The following is an 18,324-nucleotide window of genomic DNA, read 5'->3' as shown; positions in this document are numbered from 1 at the left end:
GTCCTCAGTCGTTGTACCGAGTATCAAGCTTTAGGCAGGTCGAATCGAAGAGAGGCCCATTGGTGAGTGAAATTGGGAAAAACTATCTATTTTCAAGAGATAGCAGTTTGAGCATCTGCACCATCACTCTCAATGACTTCCATGCCACCATCACTCTTAATTTATAAAAAAGATGCACGAGCAAATATACACAACACAGTAATTATGCACAAACATTGTCTCATAATATTCGATAAGAGATTACGTTCATCTCATTGTTACTTTCAATCCTTTCTAAGGTGGAAATCATACTCATACCACTGTACTTGTGCCGCGCATGGGCAAAAAGTCATTTATCTCAAAATCTATATATGCAAGGACATATGGCAAGCATGTGATTGGTAAGATAATGCAACTCGGGATAAGGTTGAGAAAGTCTTATAACGGATATACCACATGGTATTGTATCACAAAATTCAATAGTTTTTATTTTTAAACATTATATCATAGATTTGTAATTGCACGTGCTAATGTGTTAAACAACTATTAACTTGTTACGCATACTACCAATATGGCGTAACAACTATATAGGCTCGCGGATGGGTGATATTTCTTGGAAACCTCACGCCTACGAGGATTGCAACGCCGATCGCTCCCCAACCTCTTTTACATAAAATTGTTACGCATAGCACGTGACATGCCCGTTACATTACTTTCCACCGACCACCTGATTGGGTTCGTGCACGGCCCCCCTCTCTCTATCGTTGTCTTTGGGCGGTTCGAGTCCGACTCCAACCACCGAAGAACTTCATTCATTCAAAGAACCGCACAGAGCACGAAGTCACCCTAACCACTGCCTCTGTTCTCTTCTCTTGCAACAGAGTAAAAGATTCATTATACAAATCCGATGTTTCTTGTCATCATAGGAACCTACGCCTGCTTGCCGGCATGACAAACAAGGAACCAACCCACCTCCTTATTTTCTGGCTATGTTCCCTTCATGTCCCCCTGATTGATTGACTGGAAGCTGCTCGTATGTCCTGTGTTTCTCTCTGGGTCTCTGATTGATTGTTTGATTGCAAAATTTCTTCTTTTCAAGGAAATCATTCGTGAGCTTTCGTGTTTCGTGAAACTCTGTTTGTCCCTTAGCTTCGTCGGATTATTCTAATCCGTCTTCCACCTGAAAATATGGCAGATTGAGAGCACGAGATGTGATGTGCCCACCTGCAATGATCACTCTGCATCTTCCTATCTTCACCTGTTTCTATATATATATCACTGTCAAGCGCTTTTCATTCTAAGATAACATTCCATTTCGTGTGAGAATTAGTGCAAAGAAGCTCCGAGTCGGTAGTACTTTTCGGAAGTTTTAAGATTATTAGATCGAACATCGCCTCGTCTATTGTTCGTCTGTGAGTTCTTTATCAATGGCTTTCTCTCTTCTCTCCCTTGTTTCTTCAACCGGGTCAGGCAGAGTCAGTTGGGACTGAAGCCTGAAAAGCATAAGAAATTCCTTTTTCCTGAAGATTTTCCGCAAATTAAAATAGCCTTCCTGATTTTAATGCTGCAGGGGTAGCTGAAGAAGTTCGGGTCTCGGCAAAAGCTCTAGTTGGCCAATTGCGACCAAGATTCTCTAAGCGATCAGCACAGGACCCGATCAGCTTGGCCTATAAGTAATTAATGGAGGGTGGCCATCACTATTTCAGTTGGAACAGCAGCTCACTGCCGAGCATAGGAAATGTGTTAGAAGACGAGGAGGACGGGGAGCTGAAATCGGTCCAGCAGTTGCCTGCTATCCCTCAGCCTCAAACACCCAATGAGCCCATGGAGTTCTTGTCGAGGTCGTGGAGCCTGTCTGCTTCGGAGATCTCAAAAGCTCTGGCTCAGAAACAGAGCAACCTTAAACTCGACATCAATCTCAGCACGGTTCCGGAAGGCCCGGTGGATCCTCAGCATCTCGTAAGTTGCCTTTTGGACATGCTCTCTTAGTTAAATTCGCCATGTAACTATGAACAAATGAATAGAACCGAATGGCGGTGTCAAAAAGTTGTCGGAGTCATCGTGTCACGAAACTTTAAATGGCATGGTGATTAGTGAGGGCTTGGAATTTGGAATGCCAGGATGGACCCGCAATGGCAAGGAATGCCAGTCTGGTTTTCTATAAAGCGATTCCATCCTGAAGCGGTTTCTCCTTTAGAGGCGAACCCGATATGTTCTAATGCCACGGCCCATTCTAAAGGCAAAGGCTTGCGCTCTATGTAGAAAGAGACACCAACACACCCAATTCAGAGAGCAAATTGTTCTCGACGTGCTGTAGATTACATTTTTAGTAGAATAAGCTGAGACACCTGAGCGTACACTGTGGTGATCATAAAAGCTAACGGCATCCTAGATAGGCTTCGCATAAATTAACTGCCCCTTATCAACTTTTTGCCCTGAATTTGAGGGGAGATTGATCAGCTTTCTTCTCTATACAGGCAATGAAGGTCATGAACTCAACCAGTGCTCCAAGGACAGGATCGTTCGGGAAATGGTTCCACCACCACCACCACCACAGAGAAACAAATACGAGCAGCACTTCAATGAATAGGAAAGATAAAGCCCGGTTCGAGAACGCTCATTTGCACTCAGCTCTGTCAGTTGCTGGTCTAGCAGCTGGCCTGGCTTCAGTGGCTGCTGCTCAGGCCTCTGGTGACTCGAGAATGAGCATAGCCTTGGCCTCAGCCACGGAACTGTTAGCTTCTCATTGTGTTGAACTGGCTGAGACAGCTGGAGCAGACCATGAAAGAGTAGCTTCTGTTGTTAGATCAGCTGTGGATATTCAAAGCCCGGGGGATCTCATGACTCTTACTGCAGCAGCTGCCACAGGTATGCATTAGACATATGGTTCAGTGATGCAATCGACTCAGATGCTTATCACCAGGATCGAGCTCAGCTCAGCTTGACCTGTTTCAATTTGAACTGTTTGGATGTCTTCCACAATCCACATCATACTATGCTAAGCTTCAAATAAACTTGAAACTTTACCTCTACTGGCATGCTCCGAGAATTGAAAATGGGGATGTAGATGGTAATTCGGATTAGGCTGATTTTCAAAATTCAACCTTGTAGGTGAAGCTCAGTTAGGCCCGTGAATCTCTCAGGCCAAGCACTGCTGGGCATGAGCACGGCTCAAGTTCTATAGAATTGAGTCGTATATTTAGTGTCAGAGTAGCTCCCCAGCAGCTTGACTAGCTTGCTGTCCTAGGGATGATCCAGTCAGGAGTCTTACAAAGAACTTCAGTTAATGGAATTGATTTTAGTGCGACATTTCTATGATTAATTTATCGTCGTTTCTTATTCTTCTTAATGTATAAAAGCTTTACGAGGAGAAGCAGCTCTGAAAGTAAGAAGGCCAAAAGAAGCTAGGAAGAACGCCACAATTAGTCCCTATGACAGGGGAATAGCGGAAGCGCATGTTGCAGCTGATGCTACCTCTTTCCATGGCACCGGCCGAGAAGACGGTCTTCCCTGTGAAGGTGAACTTCTGCAGCACACACAAAAAGGTAATCAGAGATGCAGTACAGATCATAATCAGACATTCGTGAAGCTCCCAAATTTGCCTTTCTGGGAAAGAAACCGACTCAAGGAGGGACAAGAGACTCAATAGTTAACAACGTTACAAGCTATCTTTCGATCAGTTCCATTTCATTGGTCTGTACTTATAGCCACTATTTGAACTTTCAGGGGTGTTCCAATGGAAGAATGTCTCTGTCTACATGAACAACAAATCTCAGGTACTTGCAGCTGACCAACTCCAAAATTTTTTAACTGCTCAATGCAAATGAACTTACTTAGTCTGTATGCTCACAGGTCATACTCAAGATCAAAAGGAAACACGTCGGAGGAGCTTTCTCGAAAAACAGTAAATGTTCGTATCGACATTATAACCTTTGAGCAGAGCCTGCATGCACGTATATGTGTTTTGAACAACAAATATTGTGACAAATTTACAACAGCCAATTGTTGCTGTTGTTCCCACTCCCCGCAACCTTTGATTACAGGTTCTGATCAACTTCACTACTTAACAGGTGTTGTTTATGGAGTCTGCGATGGAACTTCTGCCTGGCCCTACCGAAAAGAGAGGGAATACGACGAGGAAATCTTCTTCGGGCTGAAAACCGGGCAGGGACTTCTGGAGTTCAAGTGCAAGAACAAGGCTCAAAAGCAAAGATGGGTGGATGTGGTTCAGAGGCTTCTTCGACAGGCTCAGCGGGTTGAGTTGACCGAGTGCTCTCTGCAACTCTTAAACATGAACGGCAGTTCGAGTATATGATTCCTTTTCACAAAAACTTCGGTTCCGGATAGTTGTATATGAATCAGAGGATGTCTCTTCATATGAGAGGGAACATATAGTAAGAGCAGTATAATGTACTACTTTTCTCCTTCGGGTCTCGCTCCTTGGCGGGAAGAACCCAGCTTATACGATAGCCAGCAGCAGGAGTGAAAGTTCAACAACTGAGGAAAATATGGGAATTAAGTCGAGAAAATAATCGGGATAGTGTGAAATTAGAGAATGTGATGTACATACAAATACAGCCTCTTAATTCAGCTTTTGTAATCCTGTTAGAAAACAACGGTTTTGTTTTGTTCGTAAGGCAAAACCCGAAGTTCGCAGTATGATTTTACTGCTTTTATGAGGCACTGCTTCTCGAGGTTCTCCGACTTATGTACAAAACTATGCAAGTTGTCTCTGTGAGAAACTCTCTCAACCTACACATGAAAATGAGGTATAGGACTTCGATTAATGATCACAGTAAGTTATTGGACGTAATCTATGATCACTGCTCGGATCAGGACTAGAAAAACTAAGCACTGACCATTTGTTCGATAATGGGTCCCGCGTCAAGTCGTTCAGTCACGAAATGACTCGTAGCCCCAATTAACTTTACACCTGAATCAAAGGCCTGGCAAAATAGCTTAGCAAATCAGACTTTGTTCAACTAAGGAAACCTAATAGATAACGCAATATCGATGAATTGAAACAGAAATTCAACCTGCTTGGAGGGATTCCCACCCTTGAATGAAGGCAAAAGGCCATGGTGAATGTTAATTATGTCCTTCCCGTAGCCTCTCAAAAATTTGCCCGACAATATCTGCAAGACAGGTTTATAATTAAAGAATAAATCGTGAAAATTTACGGTCATAAAACCACTGAAAATGAGTCTGAGGATATGCTCAGTTCCAGGGAATAACATCACATACATTTTCTCAGATGAAAAAGCATTTAGGATCCGTTTTTCCAATTATTTAACAATGAGTGTTCTCTCACTTGAAAGAATAAATCTGTTCGAGTGCAATCAACATTTATTACCTCATTTTTTCCCCCAACAAGGATAACAGAGAGCTGGGACAATCAACAGACTCATCTATAATGAAAAAGCAGGAAACTTCTATCCATTTACCTGCATGTATCTAGCAAGTACTAAGAAATCGGTGTCTCGAACCAGTTCCAAGATGTCATCTTCTCTCTTGTTCTCCTTGGTTGTTGGTAGATAATGGTAAGGGATCCCGTGCCTTTCGAGAAAACGAATTACATGTGTGTTGGGCACCCTTTCGTGATTACTGCCCGCAGAAGATCAATCACGAACTCAAATTAGACTGTGTGAACTAAAACAATTCTAATGAGAAAATAAAAATTAGAAATTCACCTTATCACGCGAGTTATGTCCACAGGAAGTCTCCCTTCCTGCCACCCATGTAATAGATCAACAAGACAGTGGTCCTGAAATAAGATCAATTATCGTTAAGTTTAATTTGCTGAAACAGTGATAACTAAGAAATTTAAAGTTTAAAAGTAATGTACCTGTTTTGAAGCCAGAACAGCAATCTTGTACTTCGGGTCAAGGAGTGGGACTCGAACGACGGACCTCATGGCGTTGAACCTCTTCAACAGTTTGAGGAAGTCTTCATCCATTTGAGCCCGCGGCCACTTGAGCGGGTCAAAGATGAACTCACTGATATATTGCACAAGAAAAAGTAGGATTACACTTGAAAAGTTTGACTCAAGAACTATAGTACCACGACAGTCGGCATGTAAATATCGGTGTATAGACACGCACACGTAGCAACTGAAAAGAAAATAAAAAAGGTTGATAGGCAACTGAGAATTCCCAGAGTTGGTACAATCCTCCCCGTAAATTGTCATTGATACTGGACATTGTGGGACACAATGGTTTGGTGTGGACAACAATGTTCTGCTGTCCATGACTCACAAAGACGAGAGATCTGTCATCGGCGCGACGGCTATGATTGTGGACAAGTAACTTAGATCCAAAAAGAACAACCCTTATCAGATGCTACGGCATCAAAAACCATATAAGTTAAAGCCGCCTGGAAGCCGAGCCAGACATAATTAACTGCTCAGAACCGACTCAACAAATTGTGTGGCTGTAAATTTCCGAAAAATATAGAGTTTTTAAATGACAAGATGTCAATAACAATCATCGGAGTGCATGGTACTGAATCCAGCATTTCAGATAGGAACCAACCTTCTGGAATAGAAGACATTCTTGTTCTCCGGGACGAAAACATCGGCCCCGAGTATGTTTCCGCCATTGGAGGCAATACACTCCGACAGTTTTGCGACAATCCCAACCTCATCCTGCCATGGCGGACCAACCGAGATTAATTACCCGCACACTCCATTTACAAACTTCAGAGATAAACTGAAGGAAAGGAACCTAATTAAGGCATGAACGAACACCAATCGAATGAATCAATGACAATGTTCTTTCAGCTCAGCAGAAGACAGAGCACAAAGCGGGGGGCAGATCGCGAGAGATAGAGGGAGGGGAAGACTCACGGGGCAATGAAAGACGTGAATTCCGTGAGTGAGAGAGGCGTAAGTTCTTGAATCCAGGGACTCACCGGGGGAATTCAGAGACTTGAGGGACCTGTTGGCAACCCCGAGAGCTCGATTGAAGCTCAAACATAGCTTCCTCGTAGCCATCATCTCTCTCTCTCAATCTCTGTGTGTGTGTGTCAGGGCAAACGTTGTTTGTCAGCCACAACCAACCACCACCCGGAAATCAGGGAAGGCATGGCGGGGAGGGGATCAGAATATTATGCTACCTGCCATTTAGGGCCATTGCCTTCTGAAGATTGGAAAATGATTCTTGTCCACCAATTCCGGACCGTCGATGCACTTAATCTAATGGTCCGAAATTATTTCGAATTAAAAATACCTCATTCAGCAGGCTGCAGACTGGCCCCCGAAGATTATGTATGCGCCATTCGATGCAATACGGGTCGATGTTGCGGTACTGAGGACAAGTTTTAATAGAACTATTGTCATGAGTCGTTGCATATATCTTCAAGAAAATGTTGGGACAATTACTTAAAATGCCATCTCTATTTTTCGATCTGAGGAACGCGTCTTTATCTTGTTTTTTAAACAAAAGGAGATCATGGTCTAACTGGAAATAGACTAGAGGAAGTAATGAAAGGGTCATATGAATTTGGGTTAATAGTGCAATATAGTCTAACGTTTGAAGGAATTCTTAATTCTAACCCAAACTTAATTTTTTACCTGAGATATCCCAACGTTGACGTGTTGGTTTCAAATCTATCCCGACGCTAACTTTCTGTTCAAAATTGACGAAATTGCACACGTGGCACGTTAATTTCACATCTATCCCGACACTTGTTACAAAATTAACGTGCCACGTGTGCAATTCCGTCAATTTTGGACGGAAAGTTAACGTCGGGATAGATTTGAAACCAACACGTCAACGTTGGGATATTTCAGGTAAAAAATCAAGTTTGGACTAGAATTAAGAATTCATTCAAACGTTACGCTACATGGCGTTATTATCCCTATGTATTTCCCAACCTTTTTTTCCCTTAATCCAAGCTCATCCCAACCCATGGAAGATCTCTGTATCGACCTCGATCGTGGATGAAAACAACCCTCACACATCGATCATAAAGAAACGCAAAATTGCAGGACACACGTACTTTCAGTGATAGTTTCAACACATGCTCCGCATTTGACACCGTGAAGCACTAGGCCACCCTCAGTTCCTACATGTTAACAAACAAATGTAACGGGATTGCCACACAAAACATCTGTCCGATCTTATATAACGATTCTATTCGGCTCTCTTTCCATGTTTTCGCACCAAACACGATATACCGGCATTTAGTCATACATTGTCAAATTACCCTGCACACATAGAACTACACTTTTCCATTTTATTGAAATTGCGTTTCTGATTGACCCAACAGATAAGCTTCCCCTGATTGTGTTCAGCAGCAGCATGAGCAAACACGACTGACAGAACAAACGTGCATTAATGCTGTTCATCAGTTGCAGATTTTCTTTTTTTTTCTTTTTAAGCAAAATGTTGTGAGAATTTGGAAATAAACTTCATCACATAACTGAATCTGAAGATCCAAATCTTAGGAAGAGTATACATGTATCAGCACATATCTAATCAATGCTGCGCATCACTTGAGTTGTGAGAGAACACCTGGGGCTGGTAGTGTAGTAAAACTGATACATCGCATGTACTTTCGGAGAGCTTGGAGTTGAGCCGGGAAAGAAAAGAATCATCTTGAAGTGGAGTTCAGAAGCATTTACATCTATTTCTTTGCAGATTGCTATGGCCCTTCTAGTTGCCAACCTTTGTCAAACTTAAAGAACCATGAAAGGAATCCAAATGCCCACAGTCGTATGTATCTAGATCAAAACTTTGTTCCTGCAAACAAGTCCCGAACATCAGCTCACCACATGGAAGCAATTATAACATTAGCGTTTCTCACCACGATGATTTGTACAGTCAGGAGCACAAAGCAGTATATAGAAAGACTTCTCATAACAATGCTTAATTGATCGCATACTAGACATAGATACCTCACAGGCAAAGGGAATAAGTAAATTGTCAAGCTACATTGGGTTCTGATTCTTCTGAATTTATTGTGTAAAAGGTAAGAGGCTAGCCCGGTTTGTAACAGATTCACATTGATCAAGCTCCTATTCAGTTTTGTCCCAGTAAAGCAGTCGGTGCAGGTTTGTCAAGAAAACCGGAGTGGAGGTAGAGTCATGTTGCATTGGAGGTAATGGCTCAACATCTCATTGGTTAAACTCATCCCATTATGTCTCCAACTAATCCCAGCAGCCCCCAAGAAAAAAAGAGAGCGGTAAACATTATCGTATCATCTAATATATCTCTTAGGAGAAAACACATAAAGCTTTCATGCTCTGGTTTCGCACAAGAACTAGTCTACTACCGCTAGGAGCTGCATCAGAACAATAGCTATTCGAACAACTTATTCCGCTTCAGATCCTACGGAGGCCAGCTAATATCAGTAACATATTGCAAACCAATGACAGGTTTGCCATCACCATACAAATGTAGGAGCAGATATCAGGTAAACCTATCGAAGCTCTTTAGCAATGCTATAAGGTACACGAATCGTGCTGAACATCAAATTGCACAGTTCCGAAGGCGAAATTCGTTGAGTTGCATTCAGCTCAGATCTAGAACTGTTGCCCAATTCTGCTCATAAAGCAAGTCTGATCCTAAAAAAACCGAAGAGAAAACCTGAGAAAGGCACACCTACGTCTGCTTGGAATAAGAGGAATTAGACGGCACACGCTTGTTGCGGAACATCATGTAGCCAACCGGCAACACCACTCCGACCATCATGATCGCCGCTCCAACTAAGTACCTCATCGGGCTCGGCGGCTCCACCTCTACTAGTACGGTGAGCTGACAAAAAACCACAGGCAATCGAAATCCACCACGATCCCAGATCAAACTCCGCCACCAACCCGCAAATACAACCAAATAGGGAGCTCAACTGAACTGTAGAGCGAGCAGATCAATATGGAGAGGAAAGGGAACGGAATCTTACAAGCATTCTTCGAGACAACCGCAGGGGAGAGGACGACCGGAGGTGGAGATTCGGTCTGGCAATGGCGAATGATCAGTCGCAGAGAAGCCCAGTCGAGGTCCGCTCCCGCCGAGATCTGTAGCTTCCTCCGGCGTAAATCGATCCTTCTCGTCTCGTTCTTCAACGAATTTCTTTTTTATTTTTGTTTTTCCTTTCTATCATTTTCATTATTTTATTTATAGAGAAAATTGCAACGTAATTCCCGACATTCAACGTTTATCTCAATTTCAGCCCATTCTTTAAAAATCATCTAAAAATACTCAAAATTTCTATTTGATTCCCGATCTAACCCACTGTCAATTTTACAGTAAAAATTGATGGAAAAGTGACGTGGCACGTAGGTGAGGCTAGATTAATACATTATATAAGATAAACTACACAATGTAGTATGCCATTTAATACCCGCCTCAAATTTAGCTCATCCTTAAGAAAATAATAATCGAAAAATGCATAAGGTTTCATTTTCGTTACAATTCTAGTCTATAATTTCAGGGAAATTTCGAGGTTGATGGGTTAAAATTGGAACTAAAACGAAATGCCAGGCATGATGCAATTCTTCTTATATAATATATTAGTTTTGGAACACTTACGTGCCATGTTAATTTTTCGGTCAAAATTAACAGAACAACTGACATCGTCTTAGATTTGAGACGAAATAGAAATATCGGTGTTTTCAAGATAATTTTGAAAGAATGCGCAAAAATTGAGACAAGCGTAAAAGATCGGCTGTATGGTGCAAATTTTTCTTATTTATATTGTCTTTTCCTACTTTCAGATGCTGTCGTCAGGCTTGGAGCAAATGGGCCATCCAGGCCCAATGGTCCAATTTCGGCCCGGCCCATCCTAAGCCAACCATTATCCGAGAATTCAGCAATGGCGTCAACAGTCAACCTGTCCGTTTGTCCAATTCGTTAACCGGGAGCGAGGCAGAGTGAAGCGATTGTCTGTGACCAGAAGAAGAAGAAGAAGAAGAGAGAGGCATGGAAGGTGCAGGGAGTGGGAGCACAGTGAAGTATGGGATAGTGGGAGTGGGGATGATGGGGAGAGAGCACCTCATCAATCTACATCATCTTCGCACCGAAGGTGCAGTGGTTGTCGCCATAGCTGACCCTCATGTTCCTTCCCAGCAGCTCGCAATTGATTTGGCCGGCTCCTTCGGGTGGCATCTGAAGGTAGCCGAAGCTCGATTAATCGAACCTTCCAAACTCTTCTCGTCGTGCAATTTTGAGCATCTGATTGAATTCTCAACGCACTGGTCCGATCATACATTAGAGAAACCGATTGCTTAGCTGAAATTTCTTGCTGAAGTTGCTATAAATTTCTCTGGCATAGTTGTTGGATATTGCCATCACTAGTCTTCCTCTGTGAAAGCAGCTAAATTTGTTCCATAATCACGAAACTCGATCGGAAAGAGATCTATCGAAATTCACTTTTCGATCCCGTGGTTTTTGAATGCTCGGTGAATGAACTGAACGTGTGGCTCCTTAGATGCTCGAACGGTGTCATTCGTGATTGCTTAAGGCCTAGTTCATGATTGCGTAGCTTACGGAGTTTTCTCTCGTTAATGGTGGACTGTGATAGGGGAGTACTGATTTGGAGAATTTTAAAAGGTTTTCTCAGGTCACCGTGAACTGTTAGACAGCGGGGAGTGTGATGTAGTGGTGGTTTCTTCTCCGAACATGACGCACTATGAGATCCTCATGGATATAATCAGACATCCGAAGCCGCACCATGCTCTCGTGGAGAAGCCTTTGTGCACCACGGTCGATCATTGCAGGGAGGTCAGTTCGTTTGGTTAAACTGCAGAAGATTTATTTTCTGTAAATGCAGTTAGGAACTGTGAGCTCCATTTCTCTCCTGTAAAGCGGAGGACTTGTTCTTAATATCTGATTCTGATACGTTAATCTTTATGCTGTGTACTCTGCATTTTGAAGATGAGAGCCGAAATCATATCATGCTCGGTCTTTTGCATTGGGGACTAATTAACTAATGTCATCTTTACGAGGCCTTTTTCCCAATAACAGTTGTGATACTTTGGAACCTTATGTCTCTACAAGTTTGTAGATTTTGATGTGCATTAGCCGGATAATGAATTAATGCTGTTTCCATCTCTGATAATGAATTCATGGCGTGTATATTTAACCAGGTGGTGATGGCAGCAAGAAAGAGGCCAGAGATGCTGGTGCAAGTTGGTTTGGAATACAGATACATGCCGCCTGTTGCTAAGCTGATCGAAATCGTCAAAGGTGGCTCTCTTGGGAACATTAGGATGGTAGCAATTCGAGAACATCGGTTCCCATTTCTTGTTAAGGTAATGCAGAAGCTTATCAAACCCGTCTCAGCTGGGCTCGCACTGATCTTGTTGACTCATGTTTTTATCAGGTCAACAACTGGAACAGGTTCAACGTAAACACAGGGGGGACTCTAGTTGAGAAGTGCTGCCACTTTTTTGATTTAATGAGACTATTTGCTGGTGCAAATCCCGTTCGTGTTATGGCTTCTGGAGCAATTGATGTTAATCACAAAGATGAAGTATATGATGGGAAGGTAGGGTACTCCTGCCTCTATAGTATCTTCCACTGGCACTGTTAATAGCTATAAAGGATCACCCATGATTTCGATCTTCCCTGACATCTGTTTTCAGGTACCCGATATCATTGATAATGCATATGTTATAGTTGAATTCGAGAATGGTTCCCGGGGGATGCTTGACCTCTGCATGTTTGCTGAAGGGAGTAAAAATGAGCAAGAAATTGCAGTTGTGGGTGACATCGGGAAGGTCTCTCTCTACGGCTACCTTATTCGCCCATTAGTGCAATTGCATCATTTTCACATCTACCTTACGCAACTTCAATTCATTCATGGAACTGATGGGAGCCCAACTGCATAGTCGGATTAAATTGATTCCTCGCTTATTCAGCCATATCTTGAACATTATCTTGAACATTTCACAGGGCGAGGCCTTTGTTCCCGAGAGTGTTGTGCAGTTTGGCAGTCGAGCTGCAGGAAGAGAGGGCGTACAAACTATAAAAGCCGAGGACAACCGAATAAAGTGAGCGAAATAACCCCATCTCAGCTCGCAAAATACGTACATTTATTGCAAGCCGGATATTCTTCTGGCGCACTGATTTTCAAATGGATTGACAATCAACTCACAACTCAGATACCACGGACTCCATCATGGATCAAGCTACTTGGAACACTTGAACTTCTTGCACGCGATGAGAGCAGAAGGTGAACAAGCCCCTGCTGTGGATTTGCAAGATGGGCTGATCTCAGTTGCCATGGGAGTAGCAGCACAGCTTTCCATAGAGTTGGGACGATTCGTGACAATTGAAGAAGTCACTTGTGAACACATAGTTTAGCTTATAGCTCTCCGCACATTATTGGCTCCTAATATTTTTATGGCAGCAAAGCCTCAGTCCGCCTCTTAGTTCCCTGTAAACGCTATCTTCTTACTCCCCGATATATTTGAGGCCCTAACATTCCAATTACAAACGTACTTAGAAATCCTAATGACATTTTATTACTTCTTCATGCTGAAGTTGATGCCCGAAAGTACTCAAGCTATATTCTTGGGATTCCACATTGATTCGTCAAATCAAGCACTAAGACTAGAGAAGATTAATAAGACTGGAAGTTCGCAAGACCAAGAATTGATCATGAAACAGCAAACAGGAATCAGGACTGCACTGAACAAATTCCAAACAGATCTTAACTCAATAGTACTGTAATTTCCAAAATTTGAAACCTCAATCCGCAAATACTATGTCTTAAGAGTGATATTGAGATAACAAAAACAAAAGCATGAGACCTAGTAGCAGCGACCAGATCAACGGTAACGGCGGAGAGAGAGGGTGTTGTTTCTCTTCCATGTAGCTCTGCGAGATGGGCGTGCCTTGTGGTGCAGGTGCCCCCTTCCCCGGAGACCCCTGTATTTCTTCCCAGCAGAGGTAAGCCCACGGAGCTCCCTGTGCTTGTGCACCGGGTTGCAGATCCATTGGACCCTCTTGTCATTCCGGATAGCATTGTGGGCGACATCAACAAGGATCACCTCATAGTACTTGTAAGTTGAATCCTGTTATCATTCAGAAGAAAAGGAGCTACTGTAAATAGACTTGGAAAAATGGAAAAACGAATTGAAAGAGCATCATGCATATAATGACGATAATATACACAGACCTCATTGAGCCAGTAGGAGTTGAGCACCCTGAGGCCTCCCAACTTCCTACCCGCTCGCTCCTCTGCAACAGACCTCTTGCTGCGTTGGAACTTAAGTTGAGTAACACCCTGATTCGTGGGCTTTCCATACACGATACCCTTGGGAACAGGCCTCTTGCGACCTCCACGTCTGACACGGACACGATAAATGACATAACCCTGCACCGAGTAAAAATACCCATTATTTGCTGAGTAATAAGAGAGTTCCTGTATATATCAGATACGGTCAACTGTGGATGTATCAGATCTTGACAAAAGTCAGGTTCACGATTAGAGAACCGACTTGGTCAGTTGATCGACTTTTACTTTTATTTAGCTGGTCTTAGGAAGCATCAAATCATCATCCACATCATGACGCCACCTAACCAGCATACACATGTAATTCTCGGCAATTCCAATAAAATAATTCTCCGCTGAGATACAGATTCATACTGAAGATGATTGTGAATTAACGAGATACATCTCAGGCAAAACCTACTATTTTCTACTACAAAACAGAAAGCCGATCAAACCAAGAGCTAATTATCACACAAAATGTTACGCTATCTTCCTATGCAAGCATTCTTCCAAGCAATTGCTTCGATAAATTTACCTGCTTGGCCTTGTAACCCAGGCGGCGGGCCTTGTCAGGGCGAGTGGGACGGGTGACTCGCACGATGGAGGGGTGCTGGCGGTACTCCCAGCACCTAACCCTCTGCAGGAACCTCATCACGTCGGACTGCTTCTTCCTCCATAGCTCCTGCACGTACTTATACGCCCCTGCACATCACAATGCCCGTCACACAACCACCTTCAAACTAAAACACTGGCCACATTTCTGATCAAAATTTTGTTAAATCTGTCAGCTCATCAGCAAACAAGCACCAATACGAAAGAAAGCTTCAATCCACTCAAAACCTAAACAACAGGGCGTCCACAAGCAGATACAGTAACAGGTGAAGCGGAAGCTGCTAGCAAATACAGCTACGCTTGAAGGAACGTAATGGAAACGCGCGCAGGATGAGACTCAGAGCTGAAAAGACAGAGAGAGATGAGAGTACCCATTGAACTCGGTGGTGTCTAGGGTTTCTTCGGCTCGCGGAGGAGACTCTGAACTAGGGTTTGCAGGAGATGCTTGATCGGCATTATATAGGGTACCGCGATCTGAAGACATAAGATCTCAGCCGTCCATTTTTCACCATCCTTAAACGGCGTCGCTTTGGTTAATGAATAGGTAGGGCTTCCGGCCCGACAGATCGAAGGATGGGCTAACTGAAGCCCGACCAAAAAGATAATAACTTGGGCCGGTTCTCGGTCCGGCTTATGATTCGTAATGGCAGCCCGGTCGGGCCGACCGGTGACGACCGCCGCCGGGAAAAGAGAGAGAGAGAGAGGGGAGAAAAGAAGGGCTGCTAGAGGAGTACGAGTAAAAGACGAATTTGACGACTCCAATCCTCATATCATGGAGCAAAAGCGTGATGGTTTGAGGCTTTGAGCTAAGGAAGCCGCAATCTTTCGAGGGGAGAGTGTCGTTCCGTTCCGTAATCAGTTCACCCGCCCAGGTAACAAACATGGCCTCGTCAAATTTTCCCGGGTTTGAGGATTGGGAAGTCCAATGCGTGGCATTCGGTTGTGTTCTGAAGAGGGAGTTTTTGATTCCATGCTTGTGTGTCTGTCTTGTTTATTTTTCATCTCTGTTTGGAGCTATGATTTGTGGGTTTTCAGTTCCTCCTCCCATGCTCTCTGAATCATCTGGAAGCCGGGAATTTGATTGGTTCTTCTATCAACGATGGGATACACATTTTTCTATTTGAGGGGCACTGAAACTGATTCCGTTGCTGAGCATTTGGGGGATGAGGCGCGTTGGTCTTGTTTGCATAGGCTAAGGAAGTAATTCTGTGTCAGTGGGCATTAGTTCAGCTTGTGTTGGGCTAGGAGTGCAATGCTAGGTTGTCATTGTTAATCGAGTGGGCGAGGAGGTAGCCTTTTGAGCACTCTGCTTGGTGCTATGTAGAGTTCCTTGTTCTTTGTAACAGCTGTTGTTTCTGGTCTGTGCCATCGTGCTGCTTCTTTTTCATTTCCAGGTTAATGAAATGACTGCCCACTGATAACCCGAAACTCCAAGAGGAGGATGGAAATCACAACAAATACGATTCTAACCCGACAAACCCCTAGCAGTGTCTCTTGACCACCCGCTTTCACACCTAGAAAAACTATTTCACACTTCTCGAATTTGCACTGAATGCAGCCGGTACTTGTTCTGCTTTTGCTGTTCAACTGTACCAACGCGCAGGTTTTATTAAAAGATATTTACTCCGGTATATGAGATCTGCGAGAAACTTATGAATACAGTTATTGAATTGGATGTCAGCTGTTAGTGTTGATTCTATCATGCAATTTTCTTTTTCACTTTTTTTCCCCTTTCTCTTTGTTGTTATTATTGGCTGTGTTAACTTCCAAATAAAATTCGCATTGCTGCTTGTGGGTTCATTATTCTGCTGTAAACGGGTGCAGGATGGCTGCTTTCTCGTGCTCCTTGGGTCGTGCCTTTGCTGCTGTTTCTAAACCAAAGCATTCTTTGCCCTCTCAAATCAATGACCGGAGCTCTTTTATCAGTCCGAGCTCCCAAGTCCCATTGAAGCAGAGTATTATCTTCCGAAAGACGAGGTCTATCTCACCAAAGACCACCAAAATTTCTTGCAATCTGGAGGCTTCTGCCAGCTCAACTTCAGCCAAAACTTTCCATGGCCTATGCTATGTCGTAGGGGACAACATTGACACTGACCAAATTATCCCCGCGGAGTACCTTACCCTAGTTCCCTCCAACCCTGATGAATACGAGAAGCTTGGGTCCTATGCCCTGATTGGCCTCCCTTCAACCTATACCACTCGATTCATTGAGCCCAACCAGATGAAGACGAAGTACTCAATTGTTATCGGGGGAGATAACTTTGGGTGCGGTTCTTCACGTGAGCATGCACCTGTAGCCCTCGGCGCGGCGGGTGCTGTGGCTGTGGTGGCAGAGTCTTATGCGAGGATATTCTTCCGAAATTCTGTGGCCACTGGAGAAATTTACCCTTTGGAGTCAGAGGTTAGGATTTGCGAGGAGTGCAAGACAGGGGATACGGTAACTATAGTGTTGGCTGAGAGCAAGTTAATCAACCATACAACTGGAAAGGAATATAAGTTGAAGCCAATTGGTGATGCTGGTCCTGTGATTGATGCTGGTGGCATTTTCGCGTACGCAAGGAAAACCGGAATGATTCCGTCACAAGCAGCTTGAGTAAGAAACTTGTCTCCAATGTTCTCTAGGTCTTATACAATTCATGGTCGCAGAAGATATTTTATTGAAGACCTGCAATGTTTATTAGATTATCAAGGACGAACCTTTCCCCTAATGCAAACTTCTGTTTTAGTTTCTTAGAAAATAACAAAATTCAAAAGCAAAATTATTCAGTTCAATATTCCCGATGCCTCATCCATCTTACATTTAATTGAAACTTGCTTATGATGGAGAAAACGATGTTTCTTTCGGATTTGTAGGAAGAGAACTAATTATTGGCTAAGTCTTATTAGTGATTGGACTATTTAAATGAACTGAGGAATCGACCACACCATGTAAATGAATTGTTTTTGTAAAAGAATGCAATATCCTGGAGGCATATGTTTTGGTTTTGATTGCTAAACTTTACTGCTTGTTAAGAGTTTCTATCCAAAAGTTAAAAACTGGAATGGCTTAATACCTGTATTTAGTTTTTATTAACTGTGTTTATTAATTGATGGTTTTGTGTCGGAGCTGCAGATGAGCGGTGTCGGTATGGAGTCATCTTCTTCTTCAGACCCCTGCAATAAGACCGTCATCTTCTCTAATTGCAGAGGAAGTATTTTTACTCGATTTGTGCAACTGTCATTTCAATCCCATGTCTGTTCTTACTGAATTTTCTGTTGTTTTAATAAAGGTATGAAGTGGATCTCTTCATCTGGATTGAGGCTGCCGTGTTGTAGTCTTGGTAACTGCTATAATGATCCGAATGGGAATAAGAACCTTGTTTTCTTATTGCCCTTCTTACCTGTCGATCAACTTGATATATTTGGCATTCTGTTGTTACACTATACATTCTCTTATCTGCTTCGGCGAAGTGGTGATACTGAAGTTGGAACTCAGTGTTTTATGAACTGTCTCTATGCCCTCAATTCCCGATTTGG

General features: G+C 43.1%; 6 protein-coding genes across 11 annotated transcripts; 3 read left to right on the top strand and 3 right to left on the bottom strand.

Annotated features, from left to right (window-relative positions):
• The first annotated feature begins 600 nt into the window (after positions 1–600).
• Positions 601–4,662, top strand: LOC116207912 (VAN3-binding protein). Of its 4 annotated transcripts, none has more exons than XM_031541060.1 (7): positions 601–714; positions 1,550–1,938; positions 2,457–2,847; positions 3,339–3,524; positions 3,706–3,755; positions 3,832–3,889; positions 4,050–4,662. In XM_031541060.1, exons 2-7 carry the CDS (start codon positions 1,660–1,662, stop codon positions 4,292–4,294), a joined length of 1,209 nt encoding a protein of 402 aa, XP_031396920.1. In that variant the 5' UTR covers positions 601–714; positions 1,550–1,659; the 3' UTR covers positions 4,295–4,662. The 4 variants fall into 4 exon arrangements, with proteins under 4 accessions (XP_031396920.1, XP_031396911.1, XP_031396897.1 ...); XM_031541051.1 differs by lacking the exon at positions 601–714 and adding an exon at positions 724–861; XM_031541037.1 differs by lacking the exon at positions 601–714 and adding an exon at positions 734–1,012.
• LOC116207935 (formyltetrahydrofolate deformylase 1, mitochondrial-like) lies at positions 4,478–7,270 on the bottom strand. 2 transcript variants are annotated; one of them, XM_031541079.1, is made up of 9 exons: positions 7,093–7,270; positions 6,824–6,989; positions 6,510–6,622; positions 5,825–5,975; positions 5,670–5,743; positions 5,424–5,583; positions 5,016–5,114; positions 4,839–4,925; positions 4,478–4,731 (listed from the first exon to the last, which is right to left on the bottom strand). In XM_031541079.1, exons 2-9 carry the CDS (start codon positions 6,971–6,973, stop codon positions 4,585–4,587), a joined length of 981 nt encoding a protein of 326 aa, XP_031396939.1. In that variant the 5' UTR covers positions 6,974–6,989; positions 7,093–7,270; the 3' UTR covers positions 4,478–4,584. The 2 variants fall into 2 exon arrangements, with proteins under 2 accessions (XP_031396939.1, XP_031396928.1); XM_031541068.1 differs by lacking the exon at positions 7,093–7,270 and having other exon boundaries at positions 6,824–7,092.
• A 1,024-nt stretch (positions 7,271–8,294) lies between these two features.
• Positions 8,295–10,068, bottom strand: LOC116207943. Of its 2 annotated transcripts, none has more exons than XM_031541098.1 (3): positions 9,880–10,068; positions 9,582–9,734; positions 8,295–8,720 (listed from the first exon to the last, which is right to left on the bottom strand). In XM_031541098.1, the coding sequence occupies exons 1-2, from the start codon at positions 9,883–9,885 to the stop codon at positions 9,582–9,584; spliced, it is 159 nt and encodes a 52-aa protein (XP_031396958.1). In that variant the 5' UTR covers positions 9,886–10,068; the 3' UTR covers positions 8,295–8,720. The 2 variants fall into 2 exon arrangements, with proteins under 2 accessions (XP_031396958.1, XP_031396949.1); XM_031541089.1 differs by having other exon boundaries at positions 9,586–9,734; positions 9,880–10,066.
• A 753-nt stretch (positions 10,069–10,821) lies between these two features.
• LOC116188903 (inositol 2-dehydrogenase 2) lies at positions 10,822–13,462 on the top strand. The gene is made up of 7 exons (XM_031518358.1): positions 10,822–11,090; positions 11,529–11,699; positions 12,065–12,229; positions 12,301–12,465; positions 12,563–12,697; positions 12,873–12,970; positions 13,082–13,462. Exons 1-7 carry the CDS (start codon positions 10,899–10,901, stop codon positions 13,281–13,283), a joined length of 1,128 nt encoding a protein of 375 aa, XP_031374218.1. The 5' UTR covers positions 10,822–10,898; the 3' UTR covers positions 13,284–13,462.
• A 114-nt stretch (positions 13,463–13,576) lies between these two features.
• Positions 13,577–15,289, bottom strand: LOC116188913 (60S ribosomal protein L15-1-like). Its single transcript, XM_031518364.1, has 4 exons — positions 15,180–15,289; positions 14,732–14,898; positions 14,101–14,298; positions 13,577–13,996 (listed from the first exon to the last, which is right to left on the bottom strand). Exons 1-4 carry the CDS (start codon positions 15,181–15,183, stop codon positions 13,751–13,753), a joined length of 615 nt encoding a protein of 204 aa, XP_031374224.1. The 5' UTR covers positions 15,184–15,289; the 3' UTR covers positions 13,577–13,750.
• A 215-nt stretch (positions 15,290–15,504) lies between these two features.
• Positions 15,505–18,322, top strand: LOC116192374 (3-isopropylmalate dehydratase small subunit 3-like). Its single transcript, XM_031520913.1, has 3 exons — positions 15,505–15,680; positions 16,633–17,401; positions 17,921–18,322. Exon 2 carries the CDS (start codon positions 16,634–16,636, stop codon positions 17,399–17,401), a length of 768 nt encoding a protein of 255 aa, XP_031376773.1. The 5' UTR covers positions 15,505–15,680; position 16,633; the 3' UTR covers positions 17,921–18,322.
• The last annotated feature ends 2 nt before the right edge of the window (positions 18,323–18,324 follow it).

Source organism: Punica granatum, chromosome 1, assembly GCF_007655135.1.
Source record: "Punica granatum isolate Tunisia-2019 chromosome 1, ASM765513v2, whole genome shotgun sequence".
Lineage (NCBI taxonomy): Eukaryota > Viridiplantae > Streptophyta > Magnoliopsida > Myrtales > Lythraceae > Punica > Punica granatum.
This window is presented reverse-complemented; position numbering and strand designations above follow the sequence as displayed.